Consider the following 23,761-nt stretch of genomic DNA (forward strand, 5'->3'; position numbering starts at 1 on the left):
AGCGGCATAGGCAAGATGCAGTAGATGGTATCGAGTACAGTAGATACGTATACATATGAGAAATAATGTAGGGTATGTAAACATTATATTAAGTAGCATTGTTTAAAGTGGCTAGTGATATATTCCCATTATTAAAGTGGCTGGAGTTGAGTCAGTGTGTTGGCAGCAGCCACTCAATGTTAGTGATGGCTGTTTAACAGTCTGATGGCCTTGAGATAGAAGATGTTTTTCAGTCTCTCGGTCCCAGCTTTGATGCACCTGTACTGACCTCGCCTTCTGGATGATAGCGGGGTGAACAGGCAGTGGCTCAGGTGGTTGTTGTCCTTGATGATCTTTATGGCCTTCCTGTGACATCGGGTTGTGTAGGTGTCCTGGAGGGCAGGTAATTTGCCCCCGGTGATGCGTTGTGCAGACCTCACTACCCTCTGGAGAGCCTTACGGTTGTGGGCGGAGCAGTTGCCGTACCAGGCGGTGATACAGCAGCAGTGAGGGCTCTTCGATACCGCACGGTACTGTCTTTCCAAGCAAGTCAGAAGACTTCCAGTTTGGTGTGGCGCCATTCCCGTTCCAATTTTCTGGAAGCTTGCTTCAGAGCTCGGGTATTTTCTGTATACCAGGGAGCTAGTTTCTTATGACAAATGTTTTTAGTTTTTAGGAGTGCAACTGCATCTAGGGTATTGCGCAAGGTTAAACAGTTAGGTGGTTAACTGATTTGTGTCCTCTGACATCCTTGGGTAGGCAGAGGGAGTCTGGAAGGGCATCAAGGAATCTTTTTGTTGTCTGAGAATTTATAGCACGACTTTTGATGATCCTTGGTTGGGGTCTGAGCAGATTATTTGTTGCGATTGAAAACTTAATAAAATGGTGGTCCGATAGTCCAGGATTATGAGGACAACATTTATTCCATGGAACAAAACTAGGTCCAGAGTATGACTGTGGCAGTGAGAAGGTCCGGAGAGCTGTTGGACAAAACCCACTGAGTCGATGATGGCTCCGAAAGCCTTTTGGAGTGGGTCTGTGGACTTTTGCGTCTGAAGCTGTGGACGATTGCGTCTGAATCTGGGCTTGCAGCACGGCTATCCTCGCCGCAAGGCGATCGTTCTCCTGTATATTATGAGTACAGGGACTGAAATAAGAAGGCATCATGTTAATGTTACTACTTAGCTTCGGCTGGTGGAGGTCCTGACAAACCACGTCCAGATAAAGCATACGGAGCGAAAAAGTTGAATGAAAAAAATTAATAATGATAAATAAATAAATGGAGTCAGGGAAAAAATTATAAACGGTAATTAAAAGTAAAAACCGTAAAGTTGTCAGGTAGCAAAGTGAGGTTAGCAGCAAAACGCACAGCAGCACGTAAACAAGTCTGCAAGTTGTGACCGGAAATGACCAAGGGGGCGGACTGTACTCCTGCTCTGACTATTGTGGAGCCAGGTGTGCTGACCTATGTGAGGTAGTATGCCTGTGTGTGTCCACAGAGATGATAACCTAAGGTCAAGGTGCTGTTGATAAGGCACGTGTCGAGAATTAACTACCCCTTTTCATTCATGCAGTATGTGTCCAGTTGTAAAATCATTGATTTGTTTTTACCACTGTTTTCATTCCCGCTCTCAGCATTAGTAATGCGCTTGGGCCCTCTAGTGACACGAATGTGGTTGAGAATTGTAGAACGAATTGTGCAGTAAAAAAGTTGACTTCATAAAGGTAAAAGAGGAGACTTGAGTTCCAGAAGTAAAAGTTTTAATACAGAGCTTTTCGGGGGACAGATGGTCATGTGATGCAGAGGCTTAAAAGGATGGTATAAACAGCCCTTGTGGTCAACAGCAAATGGCAAAAAAAGCATGATGGCTAAAAGGCCTGATGGCTAAAAGGGCAAATAATTATTTTGAGTTACGAGATTATATAGTCATTCTGAATTACTTGCATGCATCATTACAGACATTGGTTAATATGAAACGGGTGCATCTTACAGTTGGACAATGAGGAAGGAGTGTTGACTTTGTCATGTTGTCCAGTACAGAGTGAAATTCAGCAGCTTAAGCCAGTTCAAGTTTGGATTGTCACGAGTTTAGGCCTCTGAAAATCCTGTGTGATCTGGGGCACAGAGAATGATGGAAAACACTTGTATACTTTAAGACCATGTTAAGTTATCTGTGAGTCACAGGAGGCTGCTGAGGGGAGGACGGCTCATAATAATGTCTGTAACGGAGCTAATGGAATGGTATCAAACACCTGGAAAACATGTGTTTGATGTGTTGATACCATTCCACCTATTCCGCTCCAGTCATTACCACGAGCCCCTCCTCCCCAATTAAGGTGCCATCAACCTTCTGTGGTGTGAGTAATTAAGCTGGTTACTTATAATCTGATTGTAAGCAAAGATATGGTCCGCCCTCAACGATCGTCACTCCCGTCCTCAGCATCCTACATCTCATTTATTTCAGGTGGATACAGGTCAAATCTTACAAACAATTTAGGAAAAAAATAAGTGTTTTCGAGAAAAGCATAAATAATAATTATTTATTTTTGAACTTTTAGTGGACAGTTTGTTTTGGCTGACCGTGTTTTTGTTTGTGTTCTTTGTAGTCCGTATGTTATCTAGGACCTTTTGTTTGACTTTGTTCTGTGTAGCTTTGTGTTGCCAGCTGTCTATTATTGCCAATCATTTGGGTTTCCATCTCTTTAGCCTGTGAGGCGACAGTCACTAACTGCACCTTCACCCAACACTATCTCCTGGGAGGAATATATCAACGCAGAGAACGGAAAGTATGTATGACAATCACTTCTCACCACACTTCACAAGTTCTCTTTCACGCGCACTCTGACTCATTGTTAGTGTCATGTCTGTCTACATACAGGGTTAAATGAAGGACAGACAGATGGATCACTTATGCACAGTTGTGACAGGGAGGGTGGGTGGATAGTTCTATTTCAAGCCAATCCTCTTACTTCATCAGTTAAAGCTGTGGAGAGCTGTTCTACTTTCTGTTGGAGAAACCTGACCCTTGAGCTGTCAAGTTCAGCTGTCTTGTTATTATGCCTTGATGTGGTTTCATTAGTTTCCACTAGCTTCCACAGCCAAAGTCAAAATTGGAAAAAATAAATAAATAATGTGTGGTCTTAATTTAAGGTTAGTGTTAGGCATAAGGTTAGCAGTGTGGTTAAGGTTAGGTTTAGACTTCAAATAATATTTTAAGAAGATAAATTGTAGAAATGGGCGGAGTTTGACTTTGAGGGTATAGGCGCTAGTGTTGACCGTTTCAGTAGCAAACGGCTACTGCTTCCCCCTTCAAATTATTTTTATTTTTAAATTGTGACATTTTTCTAGATGTCACTGAAGTGCAGAGCTTCTATACACTCCCTTCAGTCATTTCACTTTCAGGACCACAGTAAGATTTTCTTCCTTTCTTTTCTTTCGAAGGTATTTACCTCATTTTCACCTCATTTTCTGACAGACATTCTCTCTCTTTTTCTCCTTCAGAGCGCCTCATCTAGGAAGAGAGCTGGTATGCAAGGAGAGCAAGAAAAATTTCAAAGCGACCGTAGCCATGAGTCAAGACTTCCCGCTGGGCATTGAATCGTAAGTCTTCTCTTCGATCTCCCCCAGACGACCTTTAAGTCGAGCCAGACAGCAGTAGTTGACAAATGGGATAATTTAAACATTTTAATAACATTTAATAAAAAATGTTCACGAAGTATTGATATCTGAGATTAAGCTTGTATGAAGTGAACCTAGTTTTTGCTTATTCTGGGCTAAATAGGTTGATTGACACAAACTGCCTGATAGCCTCCTTTTTTTTGTGGTGTGCAGAGACCTCGTTCTCTCATTATTATTATCCCCATCACTAATTGAATGTGCCAGTGAATGTAGCCTGCAGTGCTCTCTGGCATGAAGTGATCTATTCTTCATTGAGTGAGAATGAAATACCTTTTTTTTTTTTTTTTCAGGTTATTAAACGTTCTGGAGGTGATAGCTCCCTTCAAGCACTTCAATAAACTCAGAGAGTTTGTTCAAATGAAACTCCCTCCTGGTTTCCCTGTCAAGCTGGGTAAGTACTATGGTATACTGCTTTGTCGGTGGTAAACGTATTGTACAGTAAAAGAGATCCAGTTGGATGTGTACTGACTGACTGATTATTTCCTGATGATGTTATAATATGTTTCCCTTTATCCTTTCCCCACACAGATATCCCTGTCTTTCCAACCATTACGGCCACGGTGACTTTTCAAGAGTTCCGCTACGACGAGTTTGAGCAGTCCATCTTCACCATTCCCATTGAGTACAAAGAGGACTCCAGCCGCTTCCCTGACCTTTAACCCCTTCAGCTGGACACTGGAAAGTGGTCACCTATGAAAAGGCATTGATATTTCATCAAATTGTCGTAGGAGAACAAAAATAAATTGAATGTGTGAGATTTTAAATGGAAGTGAAAATATGTTGTGCATGTAATGTTTATAAAGGGATTATGCTTAACTGACCTGTAGTAAAGCACTGAATTCACTGTATGGGACATATGTGGAGAATAATAAATACTGTTCCACTGTAAACAACAAGAAGCTACTATCCAGAGCTTTGTTTGGAGTAGCGTCATTGAACTTTGGGCACTGTTTAGATGCACTACAGCCAGTCTGTACTGGGCTGAGCAGCAGAGATGGCGGACCTACTGCACCAGTCGATACTCAACCTTTTGGTACATCATCTGAAACATCCATCTGGAAGCAATGCTAGGAATTTCAATTATACTAGAGCGGAGTTGTCTTATTCTACTTGACTGGCAGCAAGCGTGGCATTAAGTTATTACAAGCCTTGTTTTCTTAATCTACCTAAACTATGTAACAGACTTTACACTTCAGTTAATGAAAATTAACCAGGTGTACATTTTTGAGAAGTTATCTGTAGATGATTAGGTACGAAATGAAGTACAATGTAAATGAACTTTTTACAGGTATGAAAAACCAGGCCTTTCCCTGCGCAAGGTGTAAATACCTCTTATGATTGTATTTTTTATTTATTTTTGTTAATATGGGAGTAGAGGTCTTCTATGACAGGAAGAGTTTCAGAAGTTTTATGCAAAGGTTAGTTGATGTTATTTCTCCCATGAGGTCATTGGTTTGTATCGTGGTGGCAATGGATATTTTTGTACATAGAATATTGGGCTGGTGAAGGTCTCTCCAATTCTTAGGTCTGACAAAGACAAAATTAAGTCAAGTCTTAGTTGACATCTTCCCTTACATACCTATGTGTGAGATCTTACATCCTTGTTTTGCAGTATCCAAGGACTGGACTATTTGGCAGAGTTGCAGTTAGGATTTCAGGTGTTCATTTGTTGCAAGAATATTGCTCCTTAGTTGAGGAAAAGGTCAAATCCAACAAGCTCAACGATGCCTTTCTTTAGGAATGAAATGGGACTTCGCTGAAGTGGTGCTCATGTGGTTCTGCTGGGTGCCACAGGGTTCGCTGAGCTGGAGGGTGTTCAATTCAGCACCAGTAGACATGGCAGAATGCCTTCTACTCCAATTTTCTATTTACATTGATCAGTGGCCTATTGACAGCCAGTGTTCCACATACCACTGGTTAGTGCTGCAAATGGAAGTGTGCTTTCTTCACTTGTGAATGTTTTTACTTCTGACCCTGGCTTTAGCAGCCACACCCTAATGTACACATGCATTTATGTCAGCTGTACATCAAGACCTTGTAAAAGCCTGCCACACTATTTTCATATGAAAAAGTACTCAAATAAAAAGTCTCAATGAACTTGTGTACCATTTGTTTAGCATGCATTTCAAAACTGGTGCAGGTTATTGAACATATCCCACCACACAACCATAGCCATGTTGACCAAGTTTTATTAGATCCTTTGTAAAACATGTTGCAGACAGTACAGGGTGTTCATCATAATCCGCAAACACTCATTTTGATCTACAGTATATCATCACAAGGGTGGGAGGGTATGACTGCACACAACAGTATTAAACACTTAACAGGAGTCAATTTATCAGGATTCTAACAAAGAATAGAAAGCTGCACTGCACCAAAAACAGAATGGTACCAGGCTAAATAAGATTAACAGTGAGTAAGATGGGGATTAAACCCTGTCCTGTAAATTTAAATACACAATTTCAGTGAGTCATTTTAGGAGAAAACAGTTCTCTACATTCAAGATGAGTAAAATCTTTGAGGACCAAAATAGAAAACGCTTTCAAAATTGCTCACATTCAACTTAAAGAAAAAGTAGTACAGCAATGTGACATTTTTTAAACTGTCATCTTTTACAAAAAAGGTACTCATTTGGGCCAGATTCCTACACATGCTCACTGGTAATGTCTACTACAAAAATAAACTGGCATTCCAAACAGAACAAGATTTCCCTAACAGGTCTCTAAAATGCAACTCCAATAAGACTACAAAACAGCAGACACCTGCAAGTATTAATTTAAGGTTTTAAGTGATCCATGATGTCATCTGACTGAGTTTCTCTGGGTGCACTCAGTCACTCATCTCCATGTCATCCTCATCATGGTGGTCATCTCCATTCTGTTTGGACTTCTTGCTGCTCTCCTCTGCAGGCTTCTTTTCAGACTCCTCCCGGGGCTTAGGGGATGACACCAAATCAGGGTTACTCTTCCTCTCTTCTTCCTCTACCTCTTTTCCACTGTCATAGCCCTGCTCCTCCTCATCATAATCCCTGGTCACCTGCAAGAGCAAAGAGCTCTGAGCAACAAAAGAATGAATGGAAAATTAAACAGGTCAGTTAGGACATGACAACATTCAGGGTCTGTTTTCCCCGGACACAGTTTAAAGCCAGTCCTGGCTAAAAACCTATTTCGATAGACATTTAACTGATGTTAGAATGAGATGTGTTAATGAGGGAAAGTCAGTGGTTGTACACCTTGACATCTCCTTTCTCGCCGTCAGATTTACGGTCGTGGTCCTTCTCCTGGTCTTTGCTCTTCTTGCTGGTGGATCGTTCTCTTTCGTCTCGGCCTCTGACCTCTTTCCTCTCGCGATCCCTGTCCTTCTCTCGTTCTTTGTCCTTCTTTTTGTCCTTCTTGTGCCTGTGGGGGGACAAGAACAATTGTATTTAAACAGACAGGTACACCTACAGATCACTGCATTGTAAAGTCCAGTGTGGTTCTGGAGGACCATTTCATGTATCACACTCACCTTCTAGGGGAAGGGGACCTGGACAGTTTCCTCTTTGGGGACCTGGATTTCTTTGGTGACCGAGAGGCACTGCGGCTTCTTCTACGTCTCCTGTTGAAGACCAGATAGAGATGCAAAGGAAATCAATTAATTACAATATAAGAATTTAACATTAAAAAATTTTTTTAAGCATGTTAAAAAACAGCTGTGTTAGAATGGTGTGGGCGTATACAGGACATCAAATATTTATGCGAGTAGACCACTGATTGGCCAGGTCAACCTCAGGAGGGTGATGTCCTCAAGCTTTTTTTTTTTACCGTCTGTTTGAAATGCATGTCTGAGGTGTTTGGTTTTTTTTAGTTGCATTTTTTCCTCTCCAATTCATGCTTTGGCCACAAACACAAGTTAACAACATTATTTTAAAAAGGTAGTTTGTCACTGGACAGTTACTTTAATCCTATATTCCACTGGTTGTCTTTGGATTCCTGAAAAGGTCTAGAATATCAAGCGGGATCAATGCATTTATATATGCCACACGGGACCATTGATTAACCATCATACCAGCAGACTCCTCCTGTATTTAAACCACTCACCGACTGATGCTTCGAGACCTCCTGGTACTGCTGTAGCTCTTAGGCGGCGTCTTGGAGCGCTTCTTAGATTTCTCCTCTTTCTTCTTATCCCTACAGGAAAAACAAAGGCAAACAATGATTTGAAGGAATCCTGATACAGGCACATCATGCATTTTCCTGACCCCCGCTGTGAATAAAACACTAGATGGACACACCTGGATTTGCTGCGTCTGCCCCTCTCTCTGGAGTGGGACTTCCTTCTGCGGGGGCTCTTCGACCGCCTCCAGCTCCTTGAGTGCGACCTCCGTCGAGACCTGCTCTTCGATCGCCTGCAATCAGAACAGACCGTAAAAAAACAGAACTCAGAGCTGTCCCAAATAATCTATGCACTCAACTCAAGTTTGCCAATATCAACTCATTAATATACAGGTAAAGTGGGGCTAACATTCAGCACATTCCCAAAATTGCTGAATGTTAGCAGTTTCATCAGTGGCACACCTGTGACGAGAGCGCGACCTGGACCTCCTCCGCCTTGACCGAGAGCTGGAGCGGGAATGCTTGCGCTTGTCGTCTTTCTTATCTGCAATGCCATTTACCAGTTATACAAACAAAAATAATGAATGTTCAGGAAACTCCAATGTAACACAAATCTGAAAAAGAACATTACCCTTATAACGACAATGTCTGCAGATGCAAGGAAGAGCACAATAGAGGATAGGAATGAGTCAGTCAAAATACAAGGGTAATACTGCAAATATAAAAGTGGTCTAAATTAGTGAGAACTCACTTCCAGGCTCAATAGCTGCAGAGATGAGAGACTGGGCCTCTCTGACCCTCTTCATGGCAGCCTCAATCTCCTTGTTGGAGTCATTCTTCATACCATGATTAACCATCATACCAGCAGCCATTGGATTCATCCTGCAATGGTTAAAATAATAACAATAAGTGCCATTTAGCAGACACTTTTATCCAAAGCGACTTATACATGCACGCATTTTTACATATGGCTGGCCGCGGAAATCGAACCAACAACCCTGATTGTGCAAGCGCCATTCTCTACCAACGGAGCCATACAGGACCACATAAAACCCAGTTAGTCACACAGAAATAATACAGATTACCACATATTCAATAACTGTTTAAATAACATTCTTTAGACTGGTTAGAATTGCAAGTGATACTTACTTAGTAGGATCCATGGATTGCATTAGCTTCAGAAAGTCAGCAGAGAGGGCCTAAAATAGAGAACACAAATGCATAGCTATATAAATGTGATCATTCCACCAATAGGTTATCAGAAAAGGTGTTATGCTGTTGTTATAACCTAAAGCTGTTTTAAAAGTACAAAGAGTAGTGTAGAAAGTAGCCATGTCCAACCTGAGGGTTCATGTTGCCAGACATGCCCATGGCAACCATGGGATCCATGTTTGGATTTCCAAGAGCTGAAAGGGGCACACCTCCCATCTGCCAGAATAAGGGATACATTAGACAAATCGTCTTATCAGCTACATCTTTGCTGTGAAGAAAATGGGCCATTACATAATTACAGTTAATAGGTCTCAATACAGCACCAAAAGATACAGTCCCTGCAAAACACTTACAGACGCCAAATGATTTGGAGTGGGGAGAAGGCCCCCTCCAGGCATGCATCCCGCCACAGCATTCGCTGGTGCCAGCAGTGACAGAGCTTTAGACTCGTCAGGAATCACTCCTGGAGAAAAACACAGAATCAGTACAGGTCTCCACAAACATACACCACACTCAAACAGAGCCACAGACAGACCACCTCAGGCTAACTACTCTTACTACAATAGATATGTAGCAAGATATACATTCCATTTTGTGATGTCTGAAAATGTTGGTCGCTGACTTGTTTAGTATGATTTCAGAATACTACTAAGAGAACAAAGTCACAATACACACTGTGGTCAACACTGCCAAGATTGTATCACCTGTACTTGTTTTTTAAGTCATGAACCAAACGTAAGCAAGCACAGCCGGTTGTCCAGTGGGATGTGCTCTCAAGTTTCATTAGATGTTTTATGAACAAGCGATACGCGTCGGCTGCTTCGCTACAAAGCACACAAAAACATCAAGATACACAAAACAAAGTTCATGATTTTGGCGTCAACAGCAGGGAACAGTTCATTACTTTTGCCTTAAAACACTTACCATTACATTACATAAAATTTTTAAAAATGCTCAACCAAATTCTGTTTTCTGGGCTTTTGCTGATGGCTTCTTTCTTCCAAAGAGCCAACAACACTTGACTGGCTACTGTATTCGCCAGGTACAGTGTTGTAAAGTTTAACTTAACTTACAACTTACAGAAATGCTGACAAGGAAAAAAAAACAAGTACAGAGTAGGTTCTTATAAATAACGGAAAATTCCAGCAAAAGGCCGAATACAATGGTGCCCAATGCTGAAGGAAAATATTATACAATAGTTAAATAAAAAGGAAAATCTTATGAGATGATCCATGGGTGTGCAATCTGAAATTAAGCTAATTTCAAATCAAACAACTTTTCATATTTACAGAGAAATGACAGAAAGGACACTTGAGAAACAGGATAAGCTGCAGAAGACAAAACTGTTGGGTGGCATTTTCAGCAGGGCCTGGTATATAGGGCTGGCTGAACCAGGAAAAAGAACTGTAAAACACAACAACAAAAAGAAAAACCACCGTTAAATGTTTGTCTTACTGAACCCTTTCAGAGTCAAGTGGAGAGGATCATTATAAAGCATTTCACTGCAACAACCAGAGTTATTTTACCTGCAGTATATGTGGGAATGGAGATACACATATATAAAAGGACTGAAACACAGCTATTCAAGTTGGATGGGTTAAGGTAAAAAATTAAATAAAAACATAAGCATGTGAATCTTCATAATCAGGACCAAAATGGTGTTCAGAATCTTCCAGGACTATAGCTAGAATTAACTAAAATGATATAGACCTAGTACTATACAAATCTACTCTGGCATGCATAGCTGCAATTAGTTAATTTACCTTTGCATGCTTCCTTTAGCTGATTAGATGCAAACCCACTACTAATTGTGACCTTCATCAAACTTTAAATATCTTAAGTGTCCAGATTTGAGATTGTTTATATGCGGGGACAGGGCAAGCCCTCGGGCCCTGCTATTCCTATGGTTCATTGAGTGGTTACCCTTATAATGAAAAAGAATGCCTTGGACATAGAGAAAGAGAGTTAATCTTTACAGCAGAACAGTGGGAAGGGACTCGTGAGCCGAGTGGCCATTTATTTGTCTAATATCCTGATGGTTGTAGAGGACCCTTTTCAGTCAGCATGGAAGGGGTTCTGCAAATGCCTTGTCCACTATGAAAACCACAACACAAATGACAGAGAGAGAAGTTTAAAAAAATAAAAATATGCTAGTACAGCAAGATTACACATATTCCCCTTTTACCCCTAGTATATTTCCAAATGTTTGCAACAATCCAAATAGTGTATGGTTTTGGATGTAGCATCGGGTTTGGTTAAGCTTTGTTAGTTCATATAGTATGTTGGAAAACATTAGAAATAGGACAAAGATCACCAACCTTCTGCAAATGGGACAACAATCAGGGCTCTGTCCACGAAGACTGTGTTGGTCAGATGCTGGGACACTCCAACCGACTCCGTCTCAAGGAACTTTACAAAACAGACACGTGAAGTCACAGGCAAGGGAGATTCACTGGAAGAAAATACAAATTTGTTGTGCAAGAAATACAATTTCTCGACATAAGGTAACAGAAACAAGGTTCTAATAATGGTTAGTACGGCGTATTCGTGAAAACAAATGCTCACTAATCACTTTTCTAACGAATGCTACAATTGGGAAGAGATAAAAGAACATATCTCTTGCAGTCTTCTCTTTGCCACGAGAGCTTCAGAGGGATGATCAAGAAGTCCCCTAACTCCTACCTTAACTGCAGTGCAGCCAGGTGTAATTCGACAGGTGAAAAACAGCAAAGCACAGAACACATTAATTAGGCTAGCTCCTACTACCCTGCCCGGTTATTTCATAGCATGGCGAGGGTAATTTAAAGATTCAAAACAGCTTCTGCTTCCAGTTTGTTTGGTCAACTCAGGAGATTATATTAAATTACGAAATAAACAGATTAATATTATAACAATTAATTAAGTATTCTAATGATATGGATCAACTACCATTGACTGCACTGCAGGCCTGCTTTGTTTTTCGGTAGTTGGTATAATTTAGCTAGTTTACTAGCTAGCCAATGTTCCATATAGGTAGTGTGGGCAAGCGTTCGTATATATCATCTCCATTAAAATTGATGCAACAGCATTTACTACAAACTTAACTAGTTAACCATCATCCATCGTTAACTAGCTAACGTTAGCTAGCTAAATTGCGAGCTTAGACAAGTAACGTAAGGCGCGAGTTAGGCTCATATGTATCAGTGGCGCAAGTGTGCTATGCTAGTTAAGGTATATTATGGCCGCACAGGCCCCGAACAGCACTATGACCTTTTTTTTAATATATAGAAAATTAGCTAGCTTTGTCGCTAGTCAGTTAACTACATTGTTTCATATTCAGAATACTCACTCGGGTGGAAATAACTTAAGCTCTTCAATATTTCCCAGAAATCCGAAGAGAGTTCTCATCTGTTCGGAGGTGGTGCTCGGAGACACATTTGTCACTTGAATAACGTTAGTCATTTTCCACGACTAGTTTGTCAATTTGAAACTCAAAAGTCAAGCTAAATGTAAAGAACCCAGCTAAATTTACATCAAAAGAACTTAAATTAGAATTGTGCTGTCAAACTAACAACTAGCTGCTACACACAATTGAATTCACACCGCCCATTAGCGAGAATATATTGTAGCTAGGTCTTCTTGATTCAGTCATATGATATGGCCTACCCGCCCTCCGTATGATAGGCGTGGCAGTGCTGACGTACTGGTGGTATGGCAAATTCTGTTTTTCAAATTAAATTGTTCCCCAATTTACCATGAACTGTTCTTGTATACTGTTTCACTTATAGTAGCTACTTAGATATCACTTTGTGCGTTTTGTCAGGTTTCGTAAAACAGTCGGCGGAAGAAGCAATGAACTGATGCTGCGTTAAAAACAATTGGAAGGCAGTGATATTTAGGTCGGAAAATCGGAGCTCTAGAAAGAGCACCCGAATTCCTAACTTGGAATTCCGAGTTGGATAACCGTTCAAAACTATTTTTCCTAGTTGGAGCTCGATTTTCCGACTTCCCAGTAAACTAGGACTCACTGACGTCGGAGATTCTCGAGACGCCAGTTGTTATGAACGCGGCATCAATCTAGGGGAGTGATTTAAACGTCATCACCGGAAGTGGCATTTAGATTAGTGTGACAAGCTAGCTACAAAACATCTTATCTATAGTCTGAATACTAATTTTATGCAAATGTTTATTTCTATTTCAAGTTGACAAGCAATAGTCATCAGGGGAATAATTTGCGGTCCTCACGGTGTTCGTGACATGTATTTTGTCTGTACAAACCTGTTGCTTCCAAAATGTGCATCTTTAACAGAGCTAGTGTTAGCTAGCTTGATAATACTGTACCACAGAACAATGAGGTTAAGTTATGCACATCTTTGACTGTACTGTCATTGGTACCAGTCTGCCTGCTCCAACTCAGCTGTCACAACTTTCTCTGTATCGAGAGTTCTCCAACACCAACATGGTGAGTTAATGCGTGTGTACTGTTTTCTTGTTCTTTACTGTTGCATGGCCACATGCATGGCCACACTCCGTCACATTACAAACAAGTCATTGGAGGAAGGATTATGTTTTTAGCTCGGTCTGAACATTAATACACATCGCTTGCGGTACGATTTTGGAAACATAATGACCTTATTTCATATCAGCAAGAATTTAGAAAACGTTATTGCTACCTTTTGTATAGGGTTGGAGTTCCTACATGACTATATCTCCATGTTTTTACAGCCCGTGTTCACAGATGACAGACAAGAGGTACCATTTGTTCTAAGTAGCTATTTCGCATGCTCTGAAATGTGTTGTCACTGAAAAATACTGTCGGCTCCAATGGTGGTAAAGCCGGTTAAAACAATCTATAGTGTGTATTTAACATGTGATTAGAAAGTAAAGGGATTTTTTTCTTGAACCGTATCGTATTTGAGAAATTATTCACGTTTAAATAGAGTATTTGGCTGTTTTGTCTGCCAGAGGCAGTCTACTGTTGGAAATGAAATGTAAGGTCCTTGGAGCTTCAGGAGTAATGGTAACGTTCGGCTTCTTAAGAGTACATCTTGGGCTAGGTCATTGCATGCTGAATAACATGGTCGCCGAATGCAAGCATTGGAAGACACTAGCGATTTTCATGCAAACAAATCTTTTCAAACTCAGCTTAGCTCTTTACACTGTCTGTTGCAAGAATTGCTGTGTTAATTATTTTAAAAACTCAGCTACTTTATTCTGGATGCATTTATTTTGCATTATAGCTACGCCACATTTCTTTCAAGTGATAATAATGAACACTTTGTACATTTCAATTAAGGTAGACTGACCTTAGTAATTCATTCCTTTTATAGGAAAAGGACTTCTCAACCTTGTCAGGGTGTGGACAAGACTAGTAAATGATTCTCAAACCAACACTGCCCAATAAGGATCCAGCATGTTAAACTCAGGGTTCATCCCAATATTCTTCAAGCTGAGACTATAACAGCACTTCTGCTTTAATCTGTGGGAGTCACAGCATGGGTATCCTGAGGGTTCTAGTCAACACTATGGGTAGAGTCAGCACCTTCAGGTCCTATCAGTTTGTCCTCCTCCTCACGGCTGCGCTGGCCGTTGTAGCCTTCTATTTCTTTGGCTCAGAGAGGCATGATTTCTCCAGCACCACCAAGCGCATCAAGCAGACCCAGGCCAGCCACAACACCAACCGGAACGACGCAGACCTTTCCCTGGACACCAGGCTGGTGCACCCTGAGGGAGGAGAGTTGGAGAGGGATGGAGAGGAGGGTGAAGTCAGGGCTAGGAGGGCAGACGGTGGGCATGAGGTCAGCCAGTACTACCATGCCCTCATGATGTTCACGAAGGTGGACAAGAGCCGAAGCCTGCAGGAGAAGTTCCGGGTGGCCATGTTATCCATGGCGAAATACAGCCTCTTCCTGGACAAAGAGGTGCTTGTCCTTCATTTTGTGAGCGACGAAGCCAGCCGAGAGCTGGGCGAGAGGATGCTCCCGGAGCTGCTCCTTGTCGGAACTTTTCAGTATGAGGTAAGTCTGTTTGGAGCCATGCATCTTGCCAGGATTACCACTCAACAGTCAGTATGTGTGCTTGTGTTAAATGAAATGTTAGTCCTAAAATGGAGTCTAGCGTTTGAACCTTTAAAAATTAGGCTTAAGCCCTCACCTGTCAAACACAGGCTTTGTTTGGAGGAGCGTACTGGCAGGTAATTGCACAAATGTACTGTGAATAGTTTAACGCAGGGGGGCAGTGTTGCCTTTCCAAAACATCTTAGTTTAGAAATCCCCCTCTGCTTTCTTTTTTCCCCTCAGCCACTGGAAGGATTAAGCTGTACCTAATACAGAGAGAGAAAAGAGATCACTTTATTGGTAAATTGCACACATGGTCCAACCAAAATTAGAATTCTGCTTTTAACCCAACCCCTCAGACCGAAAGTAGTATGTATCTATCTCCGTCTATATACTATACAATGCATTCTGAAAGTATTCAAACACCTTGACTTTTTCCACTCTTACATTACAGCCTTATTCTAAAATGGTTTAATTCCTCAGTCTACACACAATAACACTGACAAAAGAGAAAAGTTTGCAAATGTATAAAAAAAGCATACCTTATTTACAACTTGATTGGAGTCCACCAGTGCTAAATTCAATTGATTATACATGATTTGGAAAGGCACTCACCCGTCTATATAAAAAGGTCCCACAGTTGACAGTGCATGTCAGAGCAAAAACCAAGCCATGAGGTCGAAGGAATTGTCTGTAGAGCTCAGAGACAGAATTGTGTCAAGGCACTCCTGGGGAAGGGTACCAAAACATTTCTGCAGCGTTGAAGGTCCAAGAACACAGTGGCCGCCATTATTCTTAAAATAGAAGTTTGGAACCACCAAGACTCTTCCTAGAGCTGGTCGCCCAGCCAAACAGCGCAATCGGGAGAGAAGGGCCTTGGTCAGGGAGGTGACGAACCCGATGGTCACTTTGACAGAGCTCCAGAGTTCCTCTGGAGATGGGAGAACCTTCCAGAAGCACAATCTCTGCAGCACTCTGCCAAATCAGGCCTTTATGGTAATGCCCAGATGGAAGCCACTCCTCAGTAAAATGCACATGACAGCCCACTTAAAGATTGCCAAATGGCACCTAAAGACAGACTATGAAAAACAAGATTCTTTGGTCTGATGAAACCAAGATTGAACTTTTGTCTGAATGCCAAGCATCACACCTGAAGGAAACCTGGTACCATCCCTACAGTGAAGCATGGTAGTGGCAGCATCATGCTGTTGGGATGTTTTTCAGCGGCAGGGACTGGAAGACTACTCAGGATCGACAAAGATTAACAGAGCAAAGTACAGAGAGATCCTTGATGAAAAACTGCTCAGGACCTCAGACTGGGGTGTAGTTTCACCTTCCAACAGGACAACAACCCTAAGCACACAGCCAAGACGACACAGGAGTGGCTTCGGAAACAAGTCTCAATGTCCTTGGTAGTTCCAAACTTCCATATAAGAATGGAGGCCACTGTTGTTCTTGGGGAACTTCAGTTCTGCGGACATTTTTCGGTGCCTTGCCACAATCCTGTCTCGGAGCTTTACGAACAATTCCTTCAACCTCATGGCTTGCTTTTTACTCTGACATACACTGTCAACTGTGGGACCTTATATAAACAATTGTGTGCCTTTCCAAATCATGTCCAATCAATTGAATTTACCACAGGTGGACTCCAAGTTGTAGAAACGTCTCAATGATCATCAATGGAAACAGGATGCACCTGAGCTCAATTTCGTGTCTCATACTTATGTAAATAAGCTATTCATGTTTTACATTTTTTTTTAATAGATTTGGTAACATTTCTAATCCTGTTTTTGCTTTGTCTTCATGGGGTATTGTGTGTAGATGAGGGAAAAAAATGTTTTCATCCATTTTGGAATAAGGATGTAAAGTAATAAAATGTGGAAAAAGTCAAGGGGGCTGAATACTTAGTCCATGCACATTACAGTCCATGCATGGTCTTTAAGTGTGGTGAGAATGAAGGTGCAGTAATATAGAAATGGCTCTGTCATCTGTTTCTCTTTTCAATGAAAGTTGCATGCAATGAACATGTGCAAGTATGTATGTATGTGTGCATACAGCAGAATAATTACAGGATGTACATTTTCCTTTTGAAATTGAATATAGAAAGTGGTGTATGTGTGTGTGTGTGTGTGTGTATATATATTTATTTATTTATTTATTTATTTATAGTACCAGTCAACTTGACACATCTACTCATTCCAGGGGTTTTCTGCATTGTAGAATAATAGTGAAGACATCAACTTTGAAATAACACATGGAATCATGTAGTAACCAAAAAAGTGTAAACAAAATAAAATATATTTTATATTTGAGATTCTTCAAAGTAGCCACCCATTGCCTTGATGACAGCTTTGCACACTTTTGGCATTCTCTCAATCAGCTTCATGAGGTAGTCACCAGGAATGCATTTCAATTAACAGGTTTGCCTTGTTAAAAGTTAATTTGTGGAATTTCTTTCCTTAATGAGTTTGAGCCAATCAGTTGTTTTGTGACAATGTGTGGGTGGTATACAGAAGATAACCCTATTTGGTAAAAGACCAAGTCCATATTATGGCAAGAACAGCTCAAATAAGCAAAGACGAGGCCTGCTGCAAAGAAACCACAAGTAAAGGACACAAATAATAAAAAGAAGAGACTTGCGTTGGCCAAGAAACATGAGCAATGGACATTAGAAATTTGTCCTTCGGTCTGGAGTCTTTTTGAGATTTTTGGTTCCAACTGCCATGTCTTTGTTAGACACAGAGTAGGTGAACAGATGATGTCCGCATGTGTGGTTCCCACGCTGAAGCATGGAGGAGGAGGTATGTGGGTGTGCTTTTCTGGTGACACTGTCAGTGATTTATTTAGAATTCAAGGCACACTTAACCAGCATGGTTACCACAGCATTCTGCAGCGATACGTGCCATCCCATCTGGTTTGCGCTTAGTCCCACTCTTTTGTTTTTCAACAGCACAATGACCCAAAACACAACTCCAGACTGTGTAAGGGCTATTCGACCAAGGAGAGAGATGGAGTATTGCATCAGAGGACCTGGCCTCCACAATCGCCAGACTTTTTTTCTGGTTTACTACATGATACCATATGTGTTATTTCATAGTTTTTGAGATCTTCACTATTTTTCTACAATGTAGAAAATAGTCAAAGAAAAACCCTTGAATGAGTAGGTGTCCAAATGTTTCACTGGTACTGTCTATACAGTGTCAGCTCATTCATGCAGACTAACCCAGTGGTTTCAAACACACAAAAATGAATATTCAGCTTCCACCACAGAAACAAATCACTCTCTCTATGACACGCACAGTCCCTAATGGGATGGCTGTGAACTGTGATGGCCTGTGGGCATGTTGACATGGTGGTCTGCAAATCCTCACCTAATTTCTGTAATTATTCATCTCTCAGGAGGGCCAACATAGGACAGTGGTTATGTAAACCCTTTTGTGACTCCCTGACTGTTTAGTGACAACTGTCTGAGACCCCTGTGAACGAAACCCCTGTGAACGAAACAAACAACTCTTACTATTCTAGTCCAATGTCCCATTTTCAGGACCCTGTCTTTCAAAGATAATTTGTAAAAATCAAAATAACTTCACAGATCTTCATTGTAAAGGGTTTAAAAACTGTTTCCTGTGCTTGTTCAATTAACCATAAACAAGTAATGAACATGCACCTGTGGAACGGTTGTTAAGACACTAACAGCTTACAGACGGTAGGCAATTAAGGTCACAGTTATGAAAACTTAGGACACTAAATAGGCCTTTCTACTGACTCTGAAAAACACCAAAAGAAAGATGCCCAGGTAACATCTCACAGCAAGAACTGGCAAATCTGGTGCAGTCCATGAAGAGGAGATGCACTGCAGTACTTATTAATGCAGCTGGTGTCCACACTTTTGATTGGGACACATTATTCAGTTTCTGTTAATCACATGTCTGGGGAACTTGTTCAGTTAGTCTCAGTTGTTGAATCTTGTTATGTTCATACAAATATTTACACATGTTAAGTTTGCTGAATAAATATATATATATGTATATATGCCATTTAGCAGACGCTTTTATCCAAAGCGACTTACAGTCATGTGTGCATACATTCTACGTATGGGTGGTCCCGGGAATCGAACCCACTACCCTGGCGTTACAAGCGCCATGCTCTACCAACTGAGCTACAGAACGCAGTTGACAGTGAGAGGATGTTTCTTTTTTTTTGCTGATTTTACATAGACATGCATGCATGTATGTATGAGTTACACACTGTAACAAGCGTGTGTGTGCTTGCATACGTGTATATGCTTGTGTGGCCTTGTTGACACTAGAGCAGTCCATGTGCTCTGAAGGAAGGTGTTTTTTGTTTTTCCCAGTCCTAGTCCCATGGGTTCTAGCCAGATTTGTGTCTTTATGATTTGTTAGTCAATGGGTACAAGCATGGGACAGGACATGGGACTTTCCACAATGACCGTGGTTTGTTTACTGCAGGCTCCCATGACGTAGAGGGGTGACTGTCCATGACCCTAGTCCCTCTGTTCAGTGGACTGGAGTCAGCAAGCCAGGAAAAGCTGAGAGGAAGCTTTGCTCAATGTGGGCTTCCCTTCTCAAACTAGTGCAGCGGAATAACCAAAATTCTGTTATTTTAGAATATGTGGACATCTATAAGTACCTAGGTGTCTGGCTAGACTGCAAACTCTCTTTCCAGACTCATATCAAACATCTCCATCCAAAATCAAATCTAGAGTCTGCTTTCTATTTCGCAACAAAGCCTCCTTCTCTCACGCCGCAAAACTTAAAACTGTAAAACTGACTATCCTACCGATCCTCGACTTTGGCGATATCATCTACAAAATAGCTTCCAATACTCTACTCAGCAAACTGGATGCAGTTTATCACAGTGCCATCCGTTTTGTTACTAAAGCACCTTATACCACCCACCACTGCGACCTGTATGCTCTAGTCGGCTGGCCCTCGCTCCATGTTCGTCGCCAGACCCACTGGCTCCAGGTCATCTACAAGTTCATGCTAGGTAAAGCTCCGCCTTATCTCAGTTCACTGGTCACGATGGCAACACCCACCTGTAGCACGCGCTCCAGCAGGTGTATCTCACTGATCATCCCTAAAGCCAAAACCTAATTTGGCCGCCTTTCCTTCCAGTTCTCTGCTGCCAGTGACTGGAACGAACTGCAAAAATCTCTGAAGTTGGAGACTTATCTCCCTCACCAACTTTAAACATCTGCTATCTGAGCAGCTAACTGATCGCTGCAGCTGTACATAGTCCATCGGTATATAGCCCACCCAATTTACCTACCTCATCCCCATACTGTTTTTATTTGATTTACTTTTCTGCTCTTTTGCACACCAGTATCTCTACCTGCACATGTTCATCTGATCATTTATCACTCCAGTGTTAATCTGCTAAATTGCCTTCACACTCCGATCCAACAGGTCCCAGACGTATAAACACCATGGGACCTCGCTGCCATCATACCGCTTAGGAAGGAGACGCATTCTGTCTCCTAGAGATTAACATACTTTGGCGCGAAATGTGCAAATCAATCCCTGAACAACAGCAAAGGACCTTGTGAAGATGCCGGAGGGAACCGGTACAAAAGTATCCAGAGTAAAACGAGTCCTATATCAACATAACCTGAATGGCCGCTCGGCAAGGAAGAAGTCACTGCTCCAAAACCGCCATAAAATAGCCCGACTACGGTTTGCAACTGCACATGGGACAAAGATTGTACTTTTTGGAGAAATGTTCTCTGGTCTGATGACACAAAAATAGAACTCTTTGGCCATAATGACCATCATTATGTTTGGAGGAAAAAAGGGTGAGGCTTGCAAGCCGAAGAACACCATCCCAACTGTGAAGCACGGGGGTTGCAGCATCATGTTGTGGGGGTGCTTTGCTGCAGGAGGGACTGGTGCGGTGCACTTCACAAAATAGATGGCATCATGAGGAGGGAAATGATGTGGATATATTGAAGCAACATCTCAAGACATCAGTCAGGAAGTTAAAGCATGGTCGCAAATGGGTCTTCCAAATGGACAATGACCCCAAGCATACTTCCAAAGTTGTGGCAAATGGCTTAAGGACCACAAAGTCAAGAATGGCTATCACAAAGCCCTATCCTCAATCCAATAGAAAAATTGTGGGCAGAACTGAAAAAGCGTGTGTGAGCAAGGAGGCCTGCAAACCTGACTCAGTTACACCAGCTCTGTCAGGAGGAATGGGCCAAAATTCACCCAACTTATTATGGGAAGCTTGTTGAATGCTACCCAAAATCTTTGACCCAAGTTAAACAATTTAAAGGCAATGCTACCAAATACTAATTGAGTGTATGTAATGTGATGAAAGAAATAGAATGATTGATTTCAGCTTTTATCAACTATTATTCTGACATTTCACATTCTTAAAATAAAGTGGTGATCCTAACTGACCTAAGACAGTGAATTTTTCTCTGATTAAATTGTGAAAAACTGAGTTTAAATGTATTTGGCTAAGGTGTATGTAAACTTCCGACATCAACTGTATATGTTTGAGTCACTCAGATGGTGGAGCATGAAATTAGTTTTAAAACAGCACATTTTCTAAAGTTTTCGGTCAGAGAGCGCACCATTGGCCACGCCCACCACCTAAGCCACATTTTGATCCAGAAAAAGCCCTGTTATGATACATTAGGCTTTTTTTTTCTCTAAAGCTTTCTTTTGCCATCCTTTTTCTTTATGTTGTGCTCGATGATGTCAAAATAGAATGTAAGTAGGACGTTGGTACAGTGCAACTGAGGAATATAATTGTAATAAGAGTACAACTGAGGAATATAATTGTAATAAGAGTACAACTGAGGAATCTCTGACACTTTTCCTGTATTATTTAGTACATGTGGGTTGTTGGGAGGAGCTCTGCCCCGTCTTGTTTACTATCTCAATTATTCATCCATAGCTCTTAAAAAGTAACTTAATCTATTAAATATACAAGCAAAATCTATAAATAAACATCATTAATGTTAAATTTTCTGCTGTCATTCCCGCATTTTCTGTGCTCAGGCGCTCTTAGCTGTATGTCATTTGGGAAAGGCAATATCACCATTTGTTGGGTTAAGAATTTTGAATTGATTGAATCCAATGTTAATGTGATGAAGGTCTTTTAATTACACTGTGGCTAGTGGGTAGCTTACATAACACTTATGTACTGGAAAATGGACTTACATAAGAGTTCCCTTTTTCCAAAGCTAGGTCTAGGTGCTGTTCCACAATACCATCTCCAGGGCTATTTTTATTACCAGACGTACGGTAGGGGAGGCTTACCTTAATCGGTTATGGAACATTAAATGATGTCTGCACATCCCAAGCACACAGATCTGATTAAATATGTCTCCCTTATCGCCTAATCCCGTTAATCCCCCCCCCACACACACACACACTTTTAATACAGTAGCATTTAACCAAGACATATGATCTGGAACAATTTTGATCATATTTGTTTCTGCAAAAATAAATATATGTCAAATCCTCTTCTTCTAATCTGGAGGGAGATCCACATGATCTGACTGGGGAATGAGGCCCGATTCTGCTTCTCAGCCAAATCCCTGCACTGCACCATGGGATTAGGGCCCCTGGGGTAGCTTGGCGTGTGACCTGCTGAGGAGAGTCAGGGAGGTGGGGCTCCCGGAGAGGGGGGGGGGTGTTTGATCGTGAGGAACCCTTATGCACATCCCCTTTGCAATTAGAACAAAAAGGTTATAAATGTCATGGGCATGTGTCTTGTACAATTGTCAGTATCAATTCTGAATTACTTGAATGTCTGAATGACATGTTTCTCATATGCCTGACTGCCCTTGTTTGTGGTGAAGGTGGTGTTCCATGACGTGGGGGTCCTGAGCCAGAAGCTCTTCCCCATCGTGGAGGCCATGCAGAAGCACTTCAGCGCCGGCTCCGGGGCCTACTATAGTGACGCCATCTTCTTCCTGTCAGTGGCCATGCACCACATCATGCCCGCAGGTAAGAGTTACTTTATTTACAAAGCCAAATCTGAATGATGTTTCACGTTTTCATTGGTATTTACTGTATGTTCCACTGCACAGTTGATACCATCAGAAGAAGATATCATTACCGTTTAAAAATATTAAGTTAAGTGTCACTCACTATATTAGTTGGGTGTGCTTTGCTCCCGAGGTCAGTATCAGATTTTTACTTTGGATGACTCACAGAAAGTACCCCGAAGTCTATCCCAAGGTGACCAGCTCAATCTGAAGTTCTGTGCTTGGTGGATGACTAATCTAGCTAGCCTGGGTGCCAGTCTGTTTCTGTTCTCTTGCCAACTCCTTATGGAATTCTCATGCAAAATGGTTTGGATTGACAATGGAGTAGGCAAAAGCACAAACTGATCTTGGGACCAGGCTAGTCTGCCCTAATGGATTCAGAATCCCAGAAGGCTGTGTAGAGTAGAGATAGCTAGCTGTCTGTCTCTCTCTCTCTCTCTCTCTTTGTCTGTGTGCACAATGGTTTATTTCCTCAGCCTCTCTCTCTAAAGGCCGATTTTATACCCGACGTAGACGAATGATTCGGAGCGCAGTGTTGCAATGTCGTAGCTCCTTGTAGTGCGCTCTGACATTCAACATACTGCCGTGCCACATGAAAATTGTAACGCGCTGTATAATTCCTTGTGCAGCCGTGTAGGCAATACAGCTCGCTTGGTTCCTTGATCTGATCTGTAGGCTATGCATCAAAGTAGCCTAATTTGCATTTTTTAAACAAATATAATCTCAGCGTCTGTTC

General features: G+C 41.5%; 3 protein-coding genes across 13 annotated transcripts in view; 2 read left to right on the top strand and 1 right to left on the bottom strand.

Moving 5' to 3' along the window:
* The window catches only part of LOC118401426 (ankyrin repeat domain-containing protein 13C), a 59,568-nt gene extending 53,813 nt beyond the window's left edge, over positions 1 to 5,755 (top strand). For both annotated transcript variants that reach the window (XM_052475147.1, XM_035798914.2), the window contains exons 10-13: positions 2,687 to 2,766; positions 3,482 to 3,580; positions 3,949 to 4,049; positions 4,187 to 5,755. In XM_052475147.1, coding sequence (XP_052331107.1) covers positions 2,687 to 2,766; positions 3,482 to 3,580; positions 3,949 to 4,049; positions 4,187 to 4,317 — 411 coding nt within the window. In that variant the 3' untranslated portion in view covers positions 4,318 to 5,755. The remainder of the gene's footprint in view (positions 1 to 2,686; positions 2,767 to 3,481; positions 3,581 to 3,948; positions 4,050 to 4,186) is intronic.
* A 74-nt stretch (positions 5,756 to 5,829) lies between these two features.
* LOC118401427 (serine/arginine-rich splicing factor 11-like) lies at positions 5,830 to 12,563 on the bottom strand. 6 transcript variants are annotated; one of them, XM_052475152.1, is made up of 13 exons: positions 11,283 to 11,416; positions 10,254 to 10,368; positions 9,669 to 9,788; positions 9,318 to 9,427; positions 9,094 to 9,180; positions 8,902 to 8,951; positions 8,504 to 8,634; positions 8,215 to 8,296; positions 7,932 to 8,045; positions 7,738 to 7,827; positions 7,166 to 7,255; positions 6,891 to 7,056; positions 5,830 to 6,712 (listed from the first exon to the last, which is right to left on the bottom strand). In XM_052475152.1, the coding sequence occupies exons 4-13, from the start codon at positions 9,360 to 9,362 to the stop codon at positions 6,488 to 6,490; spliced, it is 1,080 nt and encodes a 359-aa protein (XP_052331112.1). In that variant the 5' UTR covers positions 9,363 to 9,427; positions 9,669 to 9,788; positions 10,254 to 10,368; positions 11,283 to 11,416; the 3' UTR covers positions 5,830 to 6,487. The 6 variants fall into 6 exon arrangements, with proteins under 6 accessions (XP_052331112.1, XP_035654808.1, XP_052331108.1 ...); XM_035798915.2 differs by lacking the exons at positions 9,669 to 9,788; positions 10,254 to 10,368 and adding an exon at positions 12,293 to 12,563; XM_052475148.1 differs by adding an exon at positions 12,293 to 12,308 and having other exon boundaries at positions 9,669 to 11,416.
* Positions 12,564 to 12,852: 289 nt separating this feature from the next.
* The window catches only part of LOC118401428 (xyloside xylosyltransferase 1-like), a 54,400-nt gene continuing 43,491 nt past the window's right edge, over positions 12,853 to 23,761 (top strand). For 2 of the 5 annotated variants that reach the window (XM_035798916.2, XM_052475154.1), the window contains exons 1-3: positions 12,853 to 13,405; positions 14,274 to 14,960; positions 22,837 to 22,984. In XM_035798916.2, coding sequence (XP_035654809.1) covers positions 14,439 to 14,960; positions 22,837 to 22,984 — 670 coding nt within the window. In that variant the 5' untranslated portion in view covers positions 12,853 to 13,405; positions 14,274 to 14,438. Of the gene's footprint in view, positions 13,406 to 13,668; positions 13,696 to 14,273; positions 14,961 to 17,555; positions 17,801 to 22,836; positions 22,985 to 23,761 lie in introns of those variants that run through there. The other 3 variants (XM_035798917.2, XM_035798918.2, XM_052475155.1) reach the window with 3 other exon arrangements.

This window comes from Oncorhynchus keta, chromosome 22 (genome assembly GCF_023373465.1).
Source record: "Oncorhynchus keta strain PuntledgeMale-10-30-2019 chromosome 22, Oket_V2, whole genome shotgun sequence".
In the NCBI taxonomy this organism is placed as follows: Eukaryota; Metazoa; Chordata; class Actinopteri; order Salmoniformes; family Salmonidae; genus Oncorhynchus; species Oncorhynchus keta.

What these genes read in the sequence shown, in the direction of transcription:
- LOC118401427 (XM_035798915.2), bottom strand. Translation starts at nt 12,405, where the DNA reads ATGACTAACGTTATTCAAGTGACAAATGTGTCTCCGAGCACCACCTCC. An exon ending in CTCCAAATCATTTGGCGTCT is followed by an intron (nt 9,181 to 9,317) that starts GTAAGTGTTTTG and finishes TTATTCTGGCAG; the next exon opens with ATGGGAGGTGTGCCCCTTTC. An exon ending in GGCAGACGCAGCAAATCCAG is followed by an intron (nt 7,828 to 7,931) that starts GTGTGTCCATCT and finishes TTTTTCCTGTAG; the next exon opens with GGATAAGAAGAAAGAGGAGA.